The 20,949-nt window shown below is 36.2% G+C and overlaps 1 protein-coding gene across 1 annotated transcript; it reads left to right on the top strand.

The window, feature by feature from the left end:
* The first annotated feature begins 381 nt into the window (after positions 1–381).
* LOC127513534 (globoside alpha-1,3-N-acetylgalactosaminyltransferase 1-like) lies at positions 382–20,720 on the top strand. Its single transcript, XM_051895397.1, has 7 exons — positions 382–523; positions 11,397–11,432; positions 12,803–12,829; positions 14,301–14,348; positions 15,736–15,765; positions 15,858–15,995; positions 19,560–20,720. Exons 1-7 carry the CDS (start codon positions 462–464, stop codon positions 20,248–20,250), a joined length of 1,032 nt encoding a protein of 343 aa, XP_051751357.1. The 5' UTR covers positions 382–461; the 3' UTR covers positions 20,251–20,720.
* Positions 20,721–20,949: the final 229 nt, after the last annotated feature.

The following is a 20,949-nucleotide window of genomic DNA, read 5'->3' as shown; positions in this document are numbered from 1 at the left end:
CAGGCTGTCCCTGCAAACGATACCATGAAGAATAATGTGATTATTTAACCAAGTCAAAAACAAAAAAAGGTAAGCAGGTATCCATATTCATTTCAGTATCAGCAGACGCAAAACGCTATAAAAGGTGACAACTTTTAAAGTTAAAAAACAATATAAGTTACGTAAACGATAAAAGCTCATTTAGGTTTCTCGGTTTGATAGATTTGAGCAACCATAAACGACGCAAAACATGAATTTTGAGTTTGTGATAGGATTCCTATATAGAAAAATCACTCCTTGCCCTGCATCCGCATTTCGCGTGCAACAATGACGTCATGTGCAAACAACCTATTGTGGGTATTTGGACAGGGATAATCTGTCACCAAAGCAACACACTTCTCCCATTTTCAGATCTGGCTAGCTTCCTCTGTCGGACGTTTAGTTCCCAAGTGAACTAGGACCCTAAACCTAATACAGGAATAATGAAACTCCTTCAAAATGCTAATAAATTTCTTCTTGTGGTGACTGGCCTCTCAATAACTGGGTATGTATTTACAATTTTGTCATTTGTAACTGGCTTACTGTTACCTTCAGTGTTTGGCTCTTAAATTAATAAACGACAACAAATACATAGTGAAACTGTCTGAGTTTAAGTGTAATTTTACTTTGGACTGATGGGGAAAAAACTCTTCACATGATAATATTAACAGCAGTGTTTGTGGACTAAACTGTGCATAAATGTAGATAATCCTAGATAAATCATCACGCTTCATATTTTAAAATACATTAAACTATTCAAAACAATTACAAACTATTACACTTTGATTTATTTTGTTATGCACAAAAGGGACCATCTGGCCATAACTGTATTAAATCAAATGGCTGAATAGATTTTTTAAAAACTATTCTTTGATGTACTGTATGCACACAAAGGGCAAATCCTGGCTGAAATCTCCAGATCCATTACAGTTTTTTTTTTTTTTTTTTTTTCCCAAATTGATGACCCACCTAGAAACAAAGTATTGTTAAATAGTTATTGTGCTTCTACAGTGTTTTTTTGTGAAAAAAAAACCCAGTTGCCCATGACAGGATTCTTCAACGGGACCATTTTCTGTAACTTGAGCATGACGCACCCACACTTGTACTGTCACAGGTCCTTTATATTTACTTTAAAAGTTGCATATCCAGCTTCTTATTCGCAGCTTTTTATTGACGCTATCCACCTTAAAAGACGCGACGCTTAAGTTTTTAGCTTCTTATGCACGCTCAACTTATAGGGACCGCGGTTTTTCTCATTTTCACGCTTTTTTAAAGGGATTGTGTTACTTTTTGTGTCTATTTTCATAATTAAAAGAAAATAAACTATTTTGAAATGCAAATAACATATAGGCTATATCAGCAAAAATAGAATGTAAAAATATAAAGGCACATAAAATATAATTAGCCTACTGTCACGTGATCACGTCACATGAACTCTCTGTTTGTTTTTCTGTCACGTGTTCCTTTGTTTGCGTTTCCCGCCACTATCAGTTACCATGGACATTAATCTCATTCATCACAACTGTTCGTTATTTGTCTTAATCAGTCAGTGTATTTAAGTTCCTTTTTGTGGGGTCTCGTTTACGGATGTAGTGTGTTGGTGTTTCTCCTTGTGGATTATCAAGTAAAGACTTCTCTTACTTTACCTCGTCGTGTGTTTGCTCAACCACCATTACGTAACATCATCCATTTTTGCGTGCTATTTCTCGGCCGCCACAGAGGGTGCGTTAAAGTGGACATTAACCCCTTAGAGCTACTCCTCTAACGAAACATATTTTCAGCATTTTTTTTTTTTTTTACTGTAGAATTCTTTTTTATGAACCGTTGAGCTTAATTGACACATTACACAATGCTCATAGAGCCGCCAATTACATTTTCTGCCCATTTCACGGTGCTATTCCTCGGCCGCCACTGAGGGTGCGTTAAAGTGGACATTACCACATTATAGTAGAGCTAATCCTCTAACGAAATACAAATTTTAAGCACTTTATACTATAGAATTCTCTTTTTATGAACCCTTGAACGTGACACATTGCACTGAACCACCTATTGCATTTTCTGTCAATTTCGCCGGCGGTTTATCCTCCGACCCAGAGGGTGCGTTAAAGAGGACATTACCACGTTATAGTAGAGCTACTCCTCTATTAAAATCCAAATTATCAGCATTTTTATACTGTAAAATTCCTTTTTTTTATGAACCCTTGAACTTTGCACATAATGCACAGCCGCCTATTGCATGTTTTGCCCAATTCACGGTGCTATTTCTCGGCAGCCACAGATGGTGCGTTAAAGTGGACATTAGCACATTATAGTAGAGCTAGTCCTCTAACGAAATACCAATTGTCAGCATTTTTTACTGTAGAATTCTTTATGAACCGTTGAACTTGGCACATAATGCACACAGAGCCATATATTGTATTTTCTGCCCAATTCGCGGTGCTTATGACGTAACGAAGCCTCGTTCACCATGTTCACCATGGTCAATTTCTGTATATAATAGAGTATATAAAAGAGTATAAAGCCCACTTTATGGTGGGGTTCCCCCGGTAAAATTTGCATTCCAGGGGCTAAATATCATGTTATTTGGGGTCGCTTTAACCCCTTGGACATGAAAAACAACCCATGGCAACATATTATACTTATACTGCCACCCTGTGGTATGGCATTAAATTATCATTACATATTTCCCTTTAAAAACAAATATTTATCATTAAAGGTAGGGTAGGCAATTTTCTGAAAGGGATAGAAATAGTGAGCTAGCTTTGAAAGCATAAGATCCCACCCTCCCTTCAGAGTGCCTCCAAAACCACACCTCCTCCAAAAAACATGAACGCGTACAGCAGCAAACAAAAGCAACACGAGAGACGTGTTAAATTACCTCATGTCTCATAGCACATAATACTACAATACTAATCAAGGCAAGTTTATTTATATAGCCCATTTCATACACAATGGTAATTCAAAGTACATAAAAAGGAATCAAAAAATCAAAATACAACAGATACATAAGAATTAAAAATAGCATGAATAAAAATAAAAATAACAATAAAAGTAGATACAATGTATTAAAACTGTTTAGAACAAAAAAAGAGGATATATAAATAAAATACAGTGCAATCAGTTAGGACATAACACAGTGCTCCTTCAGTAAATGCACAGCCAAACAGATGTGTTTTGAGTCTGGATTTGAATGTGGCTACTGTTGGAACACATCTGATCTCTTCTGGAAGCTGGTTCCAACTATGTGTGGCATAATAACTAAAAGCAGACTCTCCTTGTTTTGAGTGAACCCTTGGTATTTATATTACACAAAAGGGACCATCTGGCCATAACTGTATTAAATCAAATGGCTGAATAGATTTTTTAAAAACTATTCTTTGATGTACTGTATGCACACAAAGGGCAAATCCTGGCTGAAATCTCCAGATCCATTACAGTCCCCCCCCCCCCCCCCCCCCCCCCCCAAATTGATGACCCACCTAGAAACAAAGTATTGTTAAATAGTTATTGTGCTTCTACAGTGTTTTTTTGTGGAAAAAAACCCAGTTGCCCATGACAGGATTCTTCAACGGGACCATTTTCTGTAACTTGAGCATGACGCACCCACACTTGTACTGTCACAGGTCCTTTATATTTACTTTAAAAGTTGCATATCCAGCTTCTTATTCGCAGCTTTTTATTGACGCTTTCCACCTTAAAAGACGCGACGCTTAAGTTTTTAGCTTCTTATGCACGCTCAACGTATAGGGACCGCGGTTTTTCTCATTTTCACGCTTTTTTAAAGGGATTGTGTTACTTTTTGTGTCTATTTTCATAATTAAAAGAAAATAAACTATTTTGAAATGCAAATAACATATAGCCTATATCAGCAAAAATAGAATGTAAAAATATAAAGGCACATAAAATATAATTAGCCTACTGTCACATGATCACGTCACATGAACTCTCTGTTTGTTTTTCTGTCACGTGTTCCTTTGTTTGAGTTTCCCGCCACTATCAGTTACCATGGACATTAATCTCATTCATCACAACTGTTCGTTATTTGTCTTAATCAGTCAGTGTATTTAAGTTCCTTTTTGTGGGGTCTCGTTTACGGATGTAGTGTGTTGGTGTTTCTCCTTGTGGATTATCAAGTAAAGACTTCTCTTACTTTACCTCGTCGTGTGTTTGCTCAACCACCATTACGTAACATCATCCATTTTTGCGTGCTATTTCTCGGCCGCCACAGAGGGTGCGTTAAAGTGGACATTAACCCCTTAGAGCTACTCCTCTAACGAAACATATTTTCAGCATTTTTTTTTTTTTTACTGTAGAATTCTTTTTTATGAACCGTTGAGCTTAATTGACACATTACACAATGCTCATAGAGCCGCCAATTACATTTTCTGCCCATTTCACGGTGCTATTCCTCGGCCGCCACTGAGGGTGCGTTAAAGTGGACATTACCACATTATAGTAGAGCTAATCCTCTAACGAAATACAAATTTTAAGCACTTTATACTATAGAATTCTCTTTTTATGAACCCTTGAACGTGACACATTGCACTGAGCCACCTATTGCATTTCTGTCAATTTCGCGGCGGTTTATCCTCCGACCCAGAGGATGCGTTAAAGAGGACATTACCACGTTATAGTAGAGCTACTCCTCTATTAAAATCCAAATTATCAGCATTTTTATACTGTAAAATTCCTTTTTTTATGAACCCTTGAACTTTGCACATAATGCACAGCCGCCTATTGCATGTTTTGCCCAATTCACGGTGCTATTTCTCGGCAGCCACAGATGGTGCGTTAAAGTGGACATTAGCACATTATAGTAGAGCTAGTCCTCTAACGAAATACCAATTGTCAGCATTTTTTTACTGTAGAATTCTTTATGAACCGTTGAACTTGGCACATAATGCACACAGAGCCATATATTGTATTTTCTGCCCAATTCGCGGTGCTTATGACGTAACGAAGCCTCGTTCACCATGTTCACCATGGTCAATTTCTGTATATAATAGAGTATATAAAAGAGTATAAAGTATAGAATTCTGTATATAATAGAGTATATAAAAGAGTATAAACCCCACTTTATGGTGGGGTTCCCCCGTAAAATTTGCATTCCAAGGGCTAAATATCATGTTATTTGGGGTCGCTTTAACCCCTTGGACATGAAAAACAACCCATGGCAACATATTATACTTATACTGCCACCCTGTGGTATGGCATTAAATTATCATTACATATTTCCCTTTAAAAACAAATATTTATCATTAAAGGTAGGGTAGGCAATTTTCTGAAAGTGATAGAAATAGTGAGCTAGCTTTGAAAGCATAAGATCCCACCCTCCCTTCAGAGTGCCTCCAAAACCACACCTCCTCCAAAAAACATGAACGCGTACAGCAGCAAACAAAAGCAACACGAGAGACGTGTTAAATTACCTCATGTCTCATAGCACATAATACTACAATACTAATCAAGGCAAGTTTATTTATATAGCCCATTTCATACACAATGGTAATTCAAAGTACATAAAAAAGAATCAAAAAATCAAAATACAACAGATACATAAGAATTAAAAATTTAATTAAAATTAAATTAGATAAAATGTATTAAAACTGTTTAGAACAAAAAAAGAGGATATATAAATAAAATACAGTGCAATCAGTTAGGACATAACACAGTGCTCCTTCAGTAAATGCACAGCCAAACAGACGTGTTTTGAGTCTGGATTTGAATGTGGCTACTGTTGGAGCACATCTGATCTCTTCTGGAAGCTGGTTCCAACTATGTGTGGCATAATAACTAAAAGCAGACTCTCCTTGTTTTGAGTGAACCCTTGGTATTTATATTCAGTGAGCATATCTGCAATGTACTGAGGTCCTAGGCCATTGAGTTATATATAAACAAGTAACAGTACATTAAATCAATCCTAAATATAACTGGAAGCCATAAAGACCTGAGGACTGGTGTAATATGTTCATATTTTCTGGTTCTGCTCAGAATCCTGGCAGCAGCGTTCTGTATGAGCTGCAGCTGTCTTTTGGTCTTTTTGGGAAGGCCAGTGAGGAGTCCATTACAATAGTTCACCCTGCTTGAGATAAAAGCATGAACAAGTCATGACTGGGAACAAAACATCTAATTCTTGCAACATTTTTGAGATTATAATATGCTGATTTAGTTATTGCTTTGACATGACTACTGAAACTAAGGTCTGACTCCAAGATTCCTGACTTGATTTTTAGTAGTTTGGACTTTCTAACTTTGCATAGCACGAAACACGCTGATGATGTGTGATGTTTGCGCAAGCAGGTTGTGCGGAGGTATCGAAATACATACGTTAAAGGGGGACTCAGTGATATTTCAAATACACTGTTTGGAAGCTAATCGGTCCGAGTACAACAACAAATGTCTAACCAATCAGCATCAGGAGGCGTATGACGGTCGAGGAGAGAGAACGAGCAAGAGGGAGATTTGAAAATAAGAAGAAAAAAAACAAAACAACTGCAGAACGAGAAATGGGACACAATAAAAACCAGCTCAAAAGAATATCACTGGAATAAAGGTTTATGCCTGGGCAAGCGCTTTAGGACCCAGTTATATTAGAAAAGCTTTCCAGCGCTAGAGAGAGCTAAGAGGGAAGGCCTGAAAACTGCTTTGATCCCGCTTTTCATGTGAGTACACTGGGTTTTGATTGTCTGGAGCTGCTGTGCTGTTTGTGACTAACAACGAACACTTTGTATTTACTCTTGTGTACTGTATGTTCATTTTTTGTGCTTCCTTGTCGTTCGTTCATCAACTGCGCTTTATTTTTTGTGAAGCATTTTGTTGCGCGTCAGCTGTGATAAACAGACATCCACTCGCACTGCGTGTGTAACAGCGGGTGGTGTGTACAGGGTGGTGACTGTGGTTGCTTCGCCTAATATTTCCTTTTGTGTTTCTATGTTGAGTAAATGGGACAGACAAAATAATAAATTGAGAGGGCATTGTCAAGCAGGCACTGTCCTGACTAAATTCACAATGCAGCACGTCTTTGAGTCTTCTTCTTTTTGTAAAATGGTAACCACATAAGAAGTATACAATTCAGCATGAATAGAAATTGCGAAATTGAAATTGGTTTTCATATTCATATGGCTTCTCGAAAGAGAAAATAGGTTGTAACTTGTCCTTGTGTGTGTGTGTGTGTGTTTCCATTTTCACACATATGCAAACATATTGGGATATTGTTATGTAAAGCAAATGAATTGGGTGAGAGTGTTGTATGACAAGGTATGCCCATCCCCTCTGATGATTTACATACACCGGGACACATCTTGATTAGTTAAATGTCCACGTTTACATGCAATGTCTGTCATAAAGAACTAGGCACAATAGGACCCTTATTTAAACAGTGACAAAGGTCTGACAGAATGAAGCCATTTTAGTTGTGTTATCATTGAGACAATCTTTTTTTGCTGTCATTTTCTTTTTGGCATTCAGACCTTGAAGTGAACAAGGACAAAAATATAGGACCTAACAGAGGAATAATGAAACTTCAAAATATTAATTTCTTCTTGTGTTGACTCTCAGTAACAGGACACATATTTACACTTTTGTAATGTGTAGCTGATTTATTGTTGTCTTTGTTGTTTAAATCAGCTCATAAGTAGTAAAACTTCTTTTGTGTAAATTCATACTGTCTTCTTAAATTAAGTTCTGTTTTAAGTTTCTTTTAGTCAGACAGGAGTGTTTTGTTTACCTGCTTTACTAGTTTCGGCTACTTCCTGTAGCCTTCGTCAGAAGCATCACGTGATGTTGCTGTGACGTGTCTTGTAGGCTGTTTATGTTGTTTTGCCAGACAGTAGGGAGAGCTTGCGCCCCCTACTGTCTGACGCCTTCTCCAGGACCGCATCCCAGGTGTGGGATAAGGTGTAGGTTCCCTCGTCCCGGTTCATAGTCCTTGGTGCGCGTTTCCTAATCTCAATGGCCTCCCTGATCCAGCGGTGATACTTGTTACTTTCAGCACTGATGTTTCTTTGCCTATATTTTGTGCCTATTTTCTTCCCTTTTCTATAGCCCAGGTGGGATACTGACATGTTTTAAGGGCAGTGTGTATGTGCGCTTCTTCCTCTTACTTGTCCTGTGTGTCTGTGATGATGTTGTTGCCTGGTTATAAAGGGTTCTGACTACTGAGATTTTGTGTGCTGCTGGATGTTCTGAAGTCCATAATAAATATTGGTCTGTGTGTGTTGGTTTTCTGTGTATTTTGATGTGTATGCTGCCATCGTCCTTGTGATATATTTTGAGATCCAGAAAGGCTATGGTATTATCGGTTTCTTCTTCATGTGTGAATTTTATATTGCCGGTGTGGTCCATAGTGTTGAGGTGTTCAGTGAGCTGTTGTGTGTGCCGTTTTTATTTTTTCCAGAATGTCGTCCACGTATCGTTTCCAAAGTGTGATCCTGCAGTCCTTGGGTGCTGTTGTAATGGCTCGTTGTTCCAGGTCCTCCATGAAAAATCCGCTCATTATTGCTGACAGTGGGTCTCCCATTGCGAAGGACAGAATAAAACAAGAACACAAATGTGACGTCATATATGAAATACCATGTTTATCATGCAACAAAACATACATAGGTGAAACAGGCAGAACATTTGGAACACGGAAAAAGGAACATCAGACAGAATGCGAAAAAGAAACATCCAACAGACAAACAAGAGCTATAAAAGAACAAGCAGAACAGGAAAACCTCAAATCAGTAATATCCAACCACTGCAAGAGGGAAAATCACATCATGGACTGGGATAATGCCAGGGTCATCCGTGCTTAAAGTAACAAGTATCACTGCTGGATCAGGGAGGCCATTGAGATTAGGAAACGCGCACCAAGGACTATGAACCGGGACGAGGGAGCCTACACCTTATCCCACACCTGGGATGCGGTCCTGGAGAAGGCGTCAGACAGTAGGGGGCGCAAGCTCTCCCTACTGTCTGGCAAAACAACATAAACAGCCTACAAGACACGTCACAGCAACATCACGTGATGCTTCTGACGAAGGCTACAGGAAGTAGCCGAAACTAGTAAAGCAGGTAAACAAAACACTCCTGTCTGACTAAAAGAAACTTAAAACAGAAAGTAGTAAAACTGTTTACGATTTGAGGGATATTTTTCATTTGGGACTCTTTGGGACTTTTTTCAATGGTTATGTGGATTACTCAACACTGAATATAAAATTTCCTGATAATTTACTCACCCCCATGTAATCCAGGATGTTCATGCCTTTCTTTCTTCAGTCAAAAAGAAATTAAGGTTTTTGAGGAAAACATTCCAAGATTTTTCTCCATATAGCGGACTTCAGTGGGGTTCACCGGGTGGAAGGTCCAAATTGCATTTCAGTGCAGCTTCAAATGGGTCTACACGATCCCAGACGAGGAATAAGGGTCTTTAAGGGCTTTTTAAGCTTTTATTGCAGTCTGTATGGTTTGCAGAACCTGTTTTTAGATATGGTGTGGAGGTCTTTGGGGGATAAGCTGTTTTATTCTGATCAGTCATTGGCTGTTGGACTGTCAAGGGTAATTTAATTGGTTGTTTGAGTCTCAGGTAGTTTAGACTTGTTACCTAAACAGCACCATGGCAACAGACTCATCCCCCTATAGAGGAGTATTTCTCCTGTATTATCTGGCCATTCAGTTCACCTCCCAAAGTGAATGAGGACCCACCTGTAAAAAACAATGCGATCAAATGCCTTTTTTGTGGTGTTGCTTGGCATCTTACTGAGTGGGTATGTAATTACTTTTTGAAATATGGTGTTTGGGTCTTAAAGGATTAGTTCACTTTTAAATAAACTTTTGCTGATAATTTACTCACCCCCATGTCATCCAAGATGTCCATGTCTTTCTTTCTTCAGTCGAAAAGAAATGAAGGTTTTTGATGAAAACATTCCAGGATTTTTCTCCATATAATGGACTTCAATGGACACCAAACGGTTCAAGGTCCAAATGACAGTTTCAGTGCAGCTTTAAACGATACCAGACGAAGAATAAGGGTCTTATCTAGCGAAACGATCGGTCATTTTCGAAACAAAATGTAAATGTATATGCTTTATATAAACAAATGTTCGCCTTATAAGTGCTTCCGCCAAAACCGCATTTCCGTTACAGTTTACGCTGTATTTCCTACGCCTACCCTATTCAACTTACGGAAAAAATGTAACTGGCGCTGCGTTCGTTCCGTAAGTAGAATACGGAAGGCGTAGGACATACAGCGTAAACTTTTTGGAGAATACGGAAATGCGGTTTTGTTGGAAGCACTTAGAAGGCGAACATTTGTTTATATAAAGCATATACATTTGCATTTTTTTCGAAAATGACCGATCGTTTCGCTAGATAAGACCCTTATTCCTCGTCTGGTATCGCTTAAAGCCCTTTGAAGCTGCAATGAAACTGTAATTTTGACCTTCAACCGTTTGGAGGCCATTGAAGTCCACTATAAGGAGAAAAATCCTGGAATGTTTTCATCAAAAACCTTCATTTATTTTCGACTGAAGAAAGAAAGACATGAACATCTTGGATGACATGGGGGTGAGTAAATTATCAGGAAAAGATTATTTAAAAGTGGACTAATCCTTTAAATTATTTGCCCAGTTGAGAGGCAATTTTCATATAATAGATTGGAAGTGTGTGAGAAAATGTACTTTATTATTTGTGATCTAAACACTATGGCATCTGTGATCTAATTCTTCTTCTTCTTCTTCTTTTTTTTTTTTTTTTTTTTGCATTACTACTCTAAGAATTCTCCTTTAAAATGTCTTTCTCTCTAAACAGGGATCCTATGTTGTCAAGGATGAGCTCATGTAGAGCACTGCACACTTCAACAATGAGATGTTTTCCAGCATGCTGAACCATTAGACAGATGGTTTTATTGTGTAAAAACACCTTGTTTCAGTATGGCCTTGATCCTATTGCAACAGGTGCTGAAACAGTTTCACAGCAATCTTAGAATTATTTGGAAGTGAAGGAGAGAATGTAAAGTAATTATTGCAAAATGCACTTATTACATTACTAGCTTGTCAGTTATATCCCTGACACTATTGTTCATATTTTAGCACTTTGAGTTTGTCCATTAGTTGATTTGTATAGAGTCACATTAGAATAAGTAATGATGACACCACAGTAGCTCCTGAAAACTCATTCCACAGTCTTTCTGCTGGTCCACTGGGCATTTATAGGAATAGATTCAACCCTTTTCTAAACAATTATGCATGTTTGCTACAGTATAAATCATTGCAAAACCTCATCAAACTACTGTAACAGGATTCTGTGTATCTGTGTATTAAATTTGATGGGAAATTCAAATTAGAAAAGATATGATCTGCTTCACTTTATCATTCACAATCTCTTATTGTGTTTCCTTACAGACTCGTTTATTTGAGCTACACCACCACCTCGCTCAGGTGAGAGTTTTTCTACTGTGCATTAACTACAGCCATCAAAACAATCTTGAGCAAATATATCTCAAACATAACCAGGTAATAATCAGCCTACTTATTACTACTTTTTCTAGAACTTTAAAAACTTTTAACATATACTTTTACAAGTACTTTGTAGAGGCGGTCAATCGTTTTAATAAAAACAAAATTTAGTCTTGGACGTTACGGCATTCGTTTTTCTTCCCCAATAAACAAATAAAAATTTTACTTACTCGCTTATCGTTTTTTCTAATTCCTAGTAAACCGATAAGTTTACTCGATCTAGTGAGTCTTTAAAGAATAGAGACTAAAAGCGTCACTACAGCACCATTCATCAGGGGCCAGTTGTTCAAAAGTAATCTGATCGGATTGGATCAATTCTTGAAAATGGGTTGTTCAAAAGGAAAAAAGGATTCTGAAATCAGATTAGGTCACAAAATCCAATCTTGGTTTTGATCTGGATAAAATCATCAGTTTGTGTTGTTCAAAACTAAATAAATCTGGATTATACTGATCCCATCAGAAGGGTGGATTTCAGGAACAAAAATGTAATAAAACTGTAAAACTGGTCAAAAAATACATTTTTATCATGTAATACATACACATTTTCTTTTCTTTTTTTGCTCTTGATTATTTTAACTGTTAAAGTAATAAATTAGAAGTAGACATTAGGCCACATTTAGCCTTTCACCAACCTACTGTAAAGTAAAAAAGATTTTGGTGTGATACAATAATCCTCAAACTGCTGTAAATATCAAACAAAAATATTATATTTAATTCAAAGTGTTTTTTCATCACTGTTTGTAAACTACATTTGCACAATCATAAGAGATGAACCAGTCAAAAGTTCTCTGTGAGCAAACGCAAAGTTTCTCGGGTGAACGCTACGCAGAACGTTTCTGAGAGAACGCATTGAATTTTTTTTTTTTTTTTTTTCCCATCTCAAATTCCTTCTATCACCATGTCCCTTTAGGGCTCTGTAGAGCACAAGTAATCCAGATTTGGTAAAAAGTGTGTATCTGGATCAGGGTGATCCAATCCAATTTTGCTTTGAAAAACCAGCACAAGATGGATTACCTGATCCTGGATAGCAAAACATGGGATTTCCAAATCCAGATTATTCTGATCCAGATTAAGCTTCTTGACAACTGGCCCCTGGAAACAGCAGTGTTGAATTACTATTGCGTAATTCAGCCATTCATCCTCATGTGAGACGAGTTGCATTTCAGCTTCACAGTAGACCAAAAATCAAAAACAAAAAAAGAAAATGAGGAGTATTCCCTTATTCCTGATTTATAGGAGAATGTATTGTGACTGTGCAGTATTTCAGCATTATGACCATATATCTGTTTCAGATATAAAAAACAAGGACACTGCCTTAAGTAAGTAGCCTACTGTCACTGTTCATGCACTCACTGAAACACATGCTCAAAACATACACTTACAGTTTTATTTCCGCTTCTCTACTGCTATTGGACACTTGGGGTCATTAATGCATGAATTAAGTTTTCTGCATTTGACGCTGAGAGCATATGTCATAATTTAGAGATGTTTTTAAGATAGAAAAATGCAGTTTTACAATTAAGGCTTTTAAACGATTTATTGCTGTCAAAGAGCACACCCAGGTTTCTAACTGACACAGAAGATTCAACAGAACATCCATCAAGAGTTAGACAGTATTCTGGGTAATTACGTGCAGAGGTTTTTGATCCAATAATTTAAACCTCTGTTTTTTAGAAATAGGAAATTTATAGTCATCCAGTTTTTAATATCAGCCATACATTCCACCAGTTTTGTGAATTATGTTTTGTCAAGCCTCAAAAAATATAGAGCTCAGTTATCATCAGCATAACGGCGAAAACTAACTATGTTTCCTAACGATATCTCCCAAAGGTTGCATGTACAAGCAACAGTCCTAGTACTGGAGCAGTACAGAGCCTGGCAGTACTCCATACCAAACTTGTGATCGATATGTGATCGAGTCACAGTGTAATGCAGGCTAAGCAAAGAGGATGAGAGAAAAGGTGGAAAAATCCTAGATTTACATTTTAAGTGGACCTAGTGGCATACGTATTAAGACACTTCATCTTTAAAAATTGTTTACAAATAGTATCCATCAAATGTAGCAACAAATGTTTTTTGAGATGATAGAAAATAAAAAGGCTAACATGAAATAGAATATGGTATTTTAATAGTAAATATCTATAGTCGTGGATATAGGTAACCTGCATTCTTTCCTAGTCCAAAATTTTAGAATACAAAACTTACTTTCCTTCTATATCATGCTGTGAACGTTGTTGTTGTTGTTATTTTTTTTGTTTGTTTGTTTTTTACGGAAATCATGCTTGACTTGGGATTTAAAGATTTAGAAATATACTTATGTCTTTTATATTCCTCAGACTTAAACCCAAGTAAAGTTTTTTTTTTTTTTGTAATATTTATAAAAATGATAAAACAATTTATACAAACAAATATAGCTATGTATTTAAGTGACAGTATTATTTTTGTATTATGTAGTATATTATATTAGAACAAAAAAAGTAAAACACTCTAAACATGCTCTCTGAACATACAAATACACTCATGTACACACGCATGTTGTTTGATCATGTGATTTGGACCATAGGTTTACTATGCCCCACAGTTGATGAGGTAGGTTATATGTTAGTAGCTCCGTCACATATACACATTCTTTCTATCTGGCAACTGTATGCATTATTGCTATTGCTAATGATTCATACTGTGCAATAAGCCTGCACACACATGCATCCACATGCCAATAAAAACAAACAACCACAACAGAAGTTATATTAAAGAACTTAAGTATTCACTGATTGTATATCATATTTTCAGAACAACAAAAGAGCACCAGGAAAACTCTAAGTTGCATTCGTCACAAGGGTGAGTACAACAGTTTTAATTTAATTTATTGTGACGTGTGTTGAGTTGTTTGAAACAGGATTTTATTTAGAGCACAGGAAATGAAATCCACTCAGCCCACACATTTCTGTATTTTATGTGATGGCAGTCATTGAACTTTATTTTGCAGAAGTTTTATTTATATGCAGCCTCCTTAAAATAGAGCTTTAAAACAGCAACAACAAATAAAGATTACAAAGGAACTGCCCGCAAACAAAAGTATAAATGGTATGGGAGCTGGAGAGGACATGTTAAGATTGGAGGAAGCCACTGATCTAGATTGTCTTAACCCAATTTGTATATTGAATAGGACAAGGAAGGGAATCTGTTTTCATTTTTTTCTAAATGTTCTGTTTTACCTTTACTAAAATTCTGTTTTGCAGTTGACTTTTTCTGAATTTAGTGCTTATACTATACTATGCTATACTATATAATATGATATAAAACATATTACACCGTGTCCTAACCAGACGCTGCGACACGGGATAAAAGGTAGGCTATCTTTTCTATGTTAATCGGAGTTTTTGTCCTAACCAGCCGCGACGGCGACACGCAAATATTGTATTTTAGAAACGGTTTCTATTTCTCCGCGACGTCGCAGCTAAAACACAAAGTATGACAATAATAATCTCAGGTAGCCTACTGTTTATGTGCTTTATTTAATGTTAAAAGCGTTTAATGTAAGTTTGAATATCATTCTGTGTTCCCAGTTTTTTAGCTGTAATGGAAACAACACTGGCTAATTCACCTCAGATCTTGAAAATCAATAAATGGGCACAAGAACGTTCAAACTGTCAACTCAATGTGTACAAACAAGTGTATTCTATGACAAAGATCGGTTCAGTCACTATATGTACTTTAAATAATGTTTAAATTATGTAATATTTAGGAATTTTACTATGTAGCTATTCGCCCATTTCATTGTGTCTGCTGTGCTCTTGCCGAGAGAGCCTGCCCACACTCTCTTCTGATTAGCTGTGGTTTTTGATTGTGTATGGGACGGTGTGTAAACGAGTAGCCTAACATTGAGGTACTGAAGGGCAAAACTGTAAAGAGCTATGAAAGTTATAATTAGATTTTTCAGTTGAATGTAGAAGTTGACAGGGAAACTGGTAGAGTTTTGGTGTAATGCGCTGCTGAGTTTTAACAATAATGAAGTCAGTTAAGAGCTTGAGATATTAAGATCCATGTTCAGCCCACAGTAAGACACATATACAACAGACTTTTGAAAAATAGGTGGAAGTCAAAACACAATAATGAGGAATAACAAGCATGAGTGTGAGTAGGAGACAAACAATGTGAGTGTAGGAGATAATTACAAGACATCACAACTCTTCACAATTTTTTTTTATTTTTTTTTATTGTACAGGCTATCATACAATCAGCCCTCTCTAGTGGGGTAAGAACATAAACTTTTTATATATATATTTTCTCTTTTATACTATTATGATTTGCATTTCATGCATATGTATGTGAATTTATTTAAAACAGCTCAGATGGCAAAGTTGTTCTCTTAACACCATGGTTAGCTCCAGTTGTATGGGAAGGAACATTTGATCCCACGTTGATTGATTCAATCTACAAACAACAAAACATCACCATAGCAACTACAGTCTTCGCTCTTGGAAAGTGAGTTCATATCTCTCCTATCTTTGATCTTCACTGACTTTAAATTTGAACAATATTAAATAAACATGAATGACCTGATGGTTACGTTAGGTAACCAGAGAAGTTTTTTTTTTCTTTCTATCATTTGGCCAAAATTTCATGTTATAAAAAGCTAATTTATTAGCTAATTTACGGGCTAATTAACCCTTAAAATGGCAAGACCATAAAGAGACATCAGAAAATTAATTTATTGCTATTTTCCATCTTATTAGAACACAAATAATACAACTTGATCATTTTTTTCAAAATATCACTTTTAATTTTCAATGCCTTTTACAACATTTTAAACTATTTTAAAACATTTTATTCTCTAACAACATACAATAAACATCCTTCGTAACACATTCTGATAAATAATATTTATGAATACATTTATAATGCAAACTCATATAAGTTAATTCAACACAGTTAAATTTCATACTAGCCCTAAAAAGGGCAAGACCATAAAGAGAAATCAGAAAATTAATTTATTGCTATTTTCCATCTAATTAGAATATAAATAACAAAATTTAATTTTTTTTTTTTTAAAACATGACTTTTATTTTTTATTGTAATGTTTGTATCTCCAGGATACATTGCCCCTTTGGGGGTATAAATTAATTGAAAAAAGAATGCTTGTTTGGCAATGCAAATTGGCAAGCTAAATTTTTAAAACATTCATTCTCTCATAACCTAAACTAAACATTCTTTGTAATATTCTGTTGAACAAGAAGTATAAAGCCTATTTATGAATATTTTAGCCTACTGTATCATATTTAATACGCAAAATTCTAGGGCCTATAAATTATCAATATGACCAAAACTTGGCTGAAAAATCCTGTTGTACACAATCTACTTCATGCCTTCTGTTCTGCCCTCTGGTTGATAGTTCATACTTTATCAAGTAACCATTTACTGGACTGAAGCAACTCCATTATTCGTATTCACACACCATTTTCATATTCATATTCATAACAAATGAAAACTTTTTATTTATTTATTTATTTATTTTAACTTTTTTTCATGTTAATGTAAATGGCAAACGACGGAACAGGTTCTCAATTATCATTGATTTGCAAAAACAATTTTTTTTTTGTTATTTTTTTGAGTATCATATTTCATACACAGGCACACACCCACACACACACCTACACACGTCTATCTTTGTGGGGACTCTCCATAGACATAATGATTTTTATACTGTACAAACTGTATATTCTAACCCCTTACATCGGGATAGAAAAACAAGCACACACACACACAATTTTATGGCTCATATATGCAAATCAGTGATAATTGAGAAATGGACAAACAAATTGTGTCTCTGTCTTTAAATGAATTCAATTACAATTAAAGGTTTCTTAAGGATAAAAAAAATGATCTCTGCTAATGCTGTAACCTATATAGGGAGCCCTTACTTGCACATTACTAAAATATTAAAGGTTAACAACAGCGCAAATTATTAGCCTAAATTCAGTTGCTCTTTATTTTTAGATATAATAATCAACACTCAAATAACAAACTATGCAAACATGTAAACTGCATTAACTTCTAAATCTAATTATAAAAGTATGTTTTTACTCCAATTTGTTGTTGATATATAATCTTTTACACAGTGGCTATCATTTTCATTACAAATTTATTTAAACATACATTAAATAATCAAGACTTCACTAACAGGTAAGGTAAAATATAATGAATCAGGGTTTTTCCTGGGACAAAAATGGTCTTCGGTGGTGGCTGACAGACATGGTCATCCACACAAACAGTAAAAAGTATAGAGTACCACGTGTCCTACAAACCCAACTAAAAACTTAACTGAGTCGCCTATGCAGTGATCTGTCAGGCCGTATTAAAGAGCATCAAAACAGCATTTTTTGTTTGAATTTCGTGATAAAATAATAAATAAACGATTTCTATACTAAAAATACATATGTGATACACCTTACAACAAAGCAAAATGGCTAAATATAAAAATTTACTTATACAGCCATGTTATCTTTGTAAGCACAGACTGTTTTTTAGTTCAGTACATTTATTTAAATATTTATTGTCAAACTAACAATTCTTGTTCAAAGTAATAAAAACTGATTAAAGAATAGATTTTAAAAAAAGATTAGTAGGTGATATGCACCAAGAATGTACTATAACGATAACAAAGAGAAACAATACTGATACAGTCAACAATTTTTTTCCAGATGATGAAAGATAAAAACATTGACAGCCAATCAGAATCACCCAGGCTTTAAAGAGCTCAAGCATTTAAAGTGGCACAACTGCAGCACGCACACAATAAACAGAACTTTGACGTCCGTTGGTGTGGACATTTAAGGGTTAGTTCTCCCAAAAATAAAAATTCTGTTATTAATTACTCACCCTCATGTTGTTCTACACCCGTAAGACCTTCGTTCAACTTCAGAACACAAATTAAGATATTTTTGATTAAATCCGATGGCTCAGCGAGGCCTGCGTAGACAGGGCCTCAGAGAGGCCTGCTTCCTCTCTTAAGATCCATAAAGGTACTAAAAATATATTTAAAACAGTTCATGTGAGTACATTTGTTCTACCTTAAAATTATAAAGCGATAAGAATATTTTTTTGTGCACCAAAAAAACAAAATAACGACTTTTTAACAATATCTAATGATGGCTGATTTCAAAACTCTGCTTCATGAAGCTTTGGAGCTTTATGAATCGAATCAGTGGTTCGGAGTGTCAAAGTCACGTGATTTCAACAGTTTGGTGGTTTGACACGCGATCCGAATCACTAATTTGACTCAAAAGATTCATAACGCTCCGGAGCAGTGTTTTGAAATCGGCCATCACTAGATATTGTTAAAAAGTCATTATTTTGTTTTTTTTGGCGCACAAAACAATATTCTCGTCACTTTATAATATTAAGGTAGAACCACTGAACTCACATGAACGGATTTAAATATATTTTAAGTACCTTTATGGATCTTGAGAGAGGAAGTACCATTGCTGTCTATGCAGGCCTCACTGAGCCATCGGATTTAATCAAAAATATCTTAATTTGTGTTCCGAAGATGGTGTAGAACGACATTTTTCATTTTCATTTTTGGGTGAACTAACCCTTTAATATATTATCATTTTCTTTGCAGTTATCGTTCTTAGTGTGAATAGGGCTTAAACTGCCAAGAAATAAATGAAAGAGGTATGGCACGCTGCTGCTTATCGTCCTTTTCTATGGTGACTGCTGGATTCTGCGCTCAACTTACTTCCAGCCACGTATCAACAGAGAGTTCAGGGTTTATGTGATCATACGTTACACTGCTTTCTTGAATACCGTTGTGTCTGAGTTCACCATGACATTACACCAGGCAGGTGTGTTAGAGCGAAACTCTGCAGGAAAGTGGTCCTCTGGGAGTAGGATTGGACACCCTTCATTTTGTGTTTTGTATGGTTTTAAATGTACAGTATTTTGGAGTTCATCTTATGGTCTTTGTGAATAAATTGCCTAAAGGGAAAAGAAATTCAAATATTTTGCCAGTTTATTTCTTTAAATTTTTGCCTCTCTGTTTTTCAGGTACACACAGTTTCTTAAAGATTTCCTGGAGTCTGCAGAGCAGAATTACTTTGTTGGTTTTCGTGTGCATTATTATGTCTTCACTGATCAACCAGAACAGGTTCCTGCAGTGAAGCTGGGTGCTGAACGTAATCTGACGGTGTTGAAAGTCGCTAGTTCTAACAGATGGCAGGAGATCACTTTGAGCAGGATGGAAAGACTGCAGAAACTGATTGAGACTCGATTGGTCAATGAAGCCGACTATGTTTTCAGCCTTGATGTGGATACAAAGTTCTATGGTCACTGGGGGGTGGAGACTTTGGGTCGTCTTGTTGGTGTGATACATCCTGGTTATTATCAAACACCTCGTGATCAATACCCATATGAGCGCAGGCCAGAGTCTCAGGCATTTATTTCTTATGGTGAGGGTGATTATTATTATGGTGGGGCTGTGATTGGTGGCTTAGTAAAAGACGTATATGAAGTTGCTAAAACCTGCCGGAATCAGCTGGACTTTGATGCATCTAAATCCATTGAGGCAGCATGGCAGGAGGAGTCTCATTTGAACAAGTACTTCCTTTATAACAAACCCAGCAAGGTGCTCTCACCCGAATATCTGTGGCAGGACTTCAAACCTCACACAAACGAGGTCAAAATCATTCGCTTCTCTCAAGTTATTAAAAACTATGCCGCTGTTCGTCCAAACCCATAGCAGATGTTAACTGAAATGTGCAAAATCAAAACCTGCCAAATATTTTTCCACCGGCTACGCAACATTTGTACTGACTGATGGATGAAATGTATAACATTGTAGCAAAACGTTATAATAACCATCAAATTCTGGTTAAAACTGTTATCTGCACTTGCATAGCTGAAGCTGCACCTTAAAAAAAACAAAAAAACAACTCTAGTTAAAGATTGTCATGATGTTTTTATTTATTCAAAACTAAACGATCTAATATTGGGAGTGATGTAATTCTTCTTGTGAATAACAAATTATGAATATCTGTATATTGCAGCAGATTGCTTCACATTTATTTTCATTTTTATCACTCTGTATGGGTTTGGTTTCATCATACACTATATCAGTATGGACATATGTGTTCTGTCACTGATGTATGTGGAAGGAATGTCACTGTGATCCATTAAAGAGATCAAAGTTCACTAAAAATGAAAGTTGTGCCATTATTTCGAGAGGGGGTATTAACATTAAGTGACATGGCATCTGACGCATTGGCACATCCGGTGGCACTTCCGGTCTTCATTGGCATGTGTCACTTAAAAGGTGTGGCATGTGCCAGTTGGACAGTGGCATGTGCCACTGACATTGTCGCGAAACACTGCACTGTCTCGCGGACCATGTCGCCGTATGTTGTGACGCCTGCAGGAGTGACTGACAGATGAGTTGAGC

The sequence above is a fragment of the Ctenopharyngodon idella genome, chromosome 5 (genome assembly GCF_019924925.1).
Source record: "Ctenopharyngodon idella isolate HZGC_01 chromosome 5, HZGC01, whole genome shotgun sequence".
NCBI classification, from domain to species: Eukaryota; Metazoa; Chordata; class Actinopteri; order Cypriniformes; family Xenocyprididae; genus Ctenopharyngodon; species Ctenopharyngodon idella.
The sequence above is the reverse complement of the archived record's forward strand: the minus strand, read 5'-3'. Positions and strand labels throughout refer to the sequence as shown.

Excerpts from the sequence above, each read along its gene's own strand:
- LOC127513534 (XM_051895397.1), top strand. The coding sequence starts at position 462 with ATGAAACTCCTTCAAAATGCTAATAAATTTCTTCTTGTGGTGACTGGC. Across the intron at positions 524-11,396 it reads ACTGGCCTCTCAATAACTGG|ACTCGTTTATTTGAGCTACA; the intron begins GTATGTATTTAC and ends GTTTCCTTACAG. Across the intron at positions 14,349-15,735 it reads AAGTTGCATTCGTCACAAGG|GCTATCATACAATCAGCCCT; the intron begins GTGAGTACAACA and ends TTTATTGTACAG.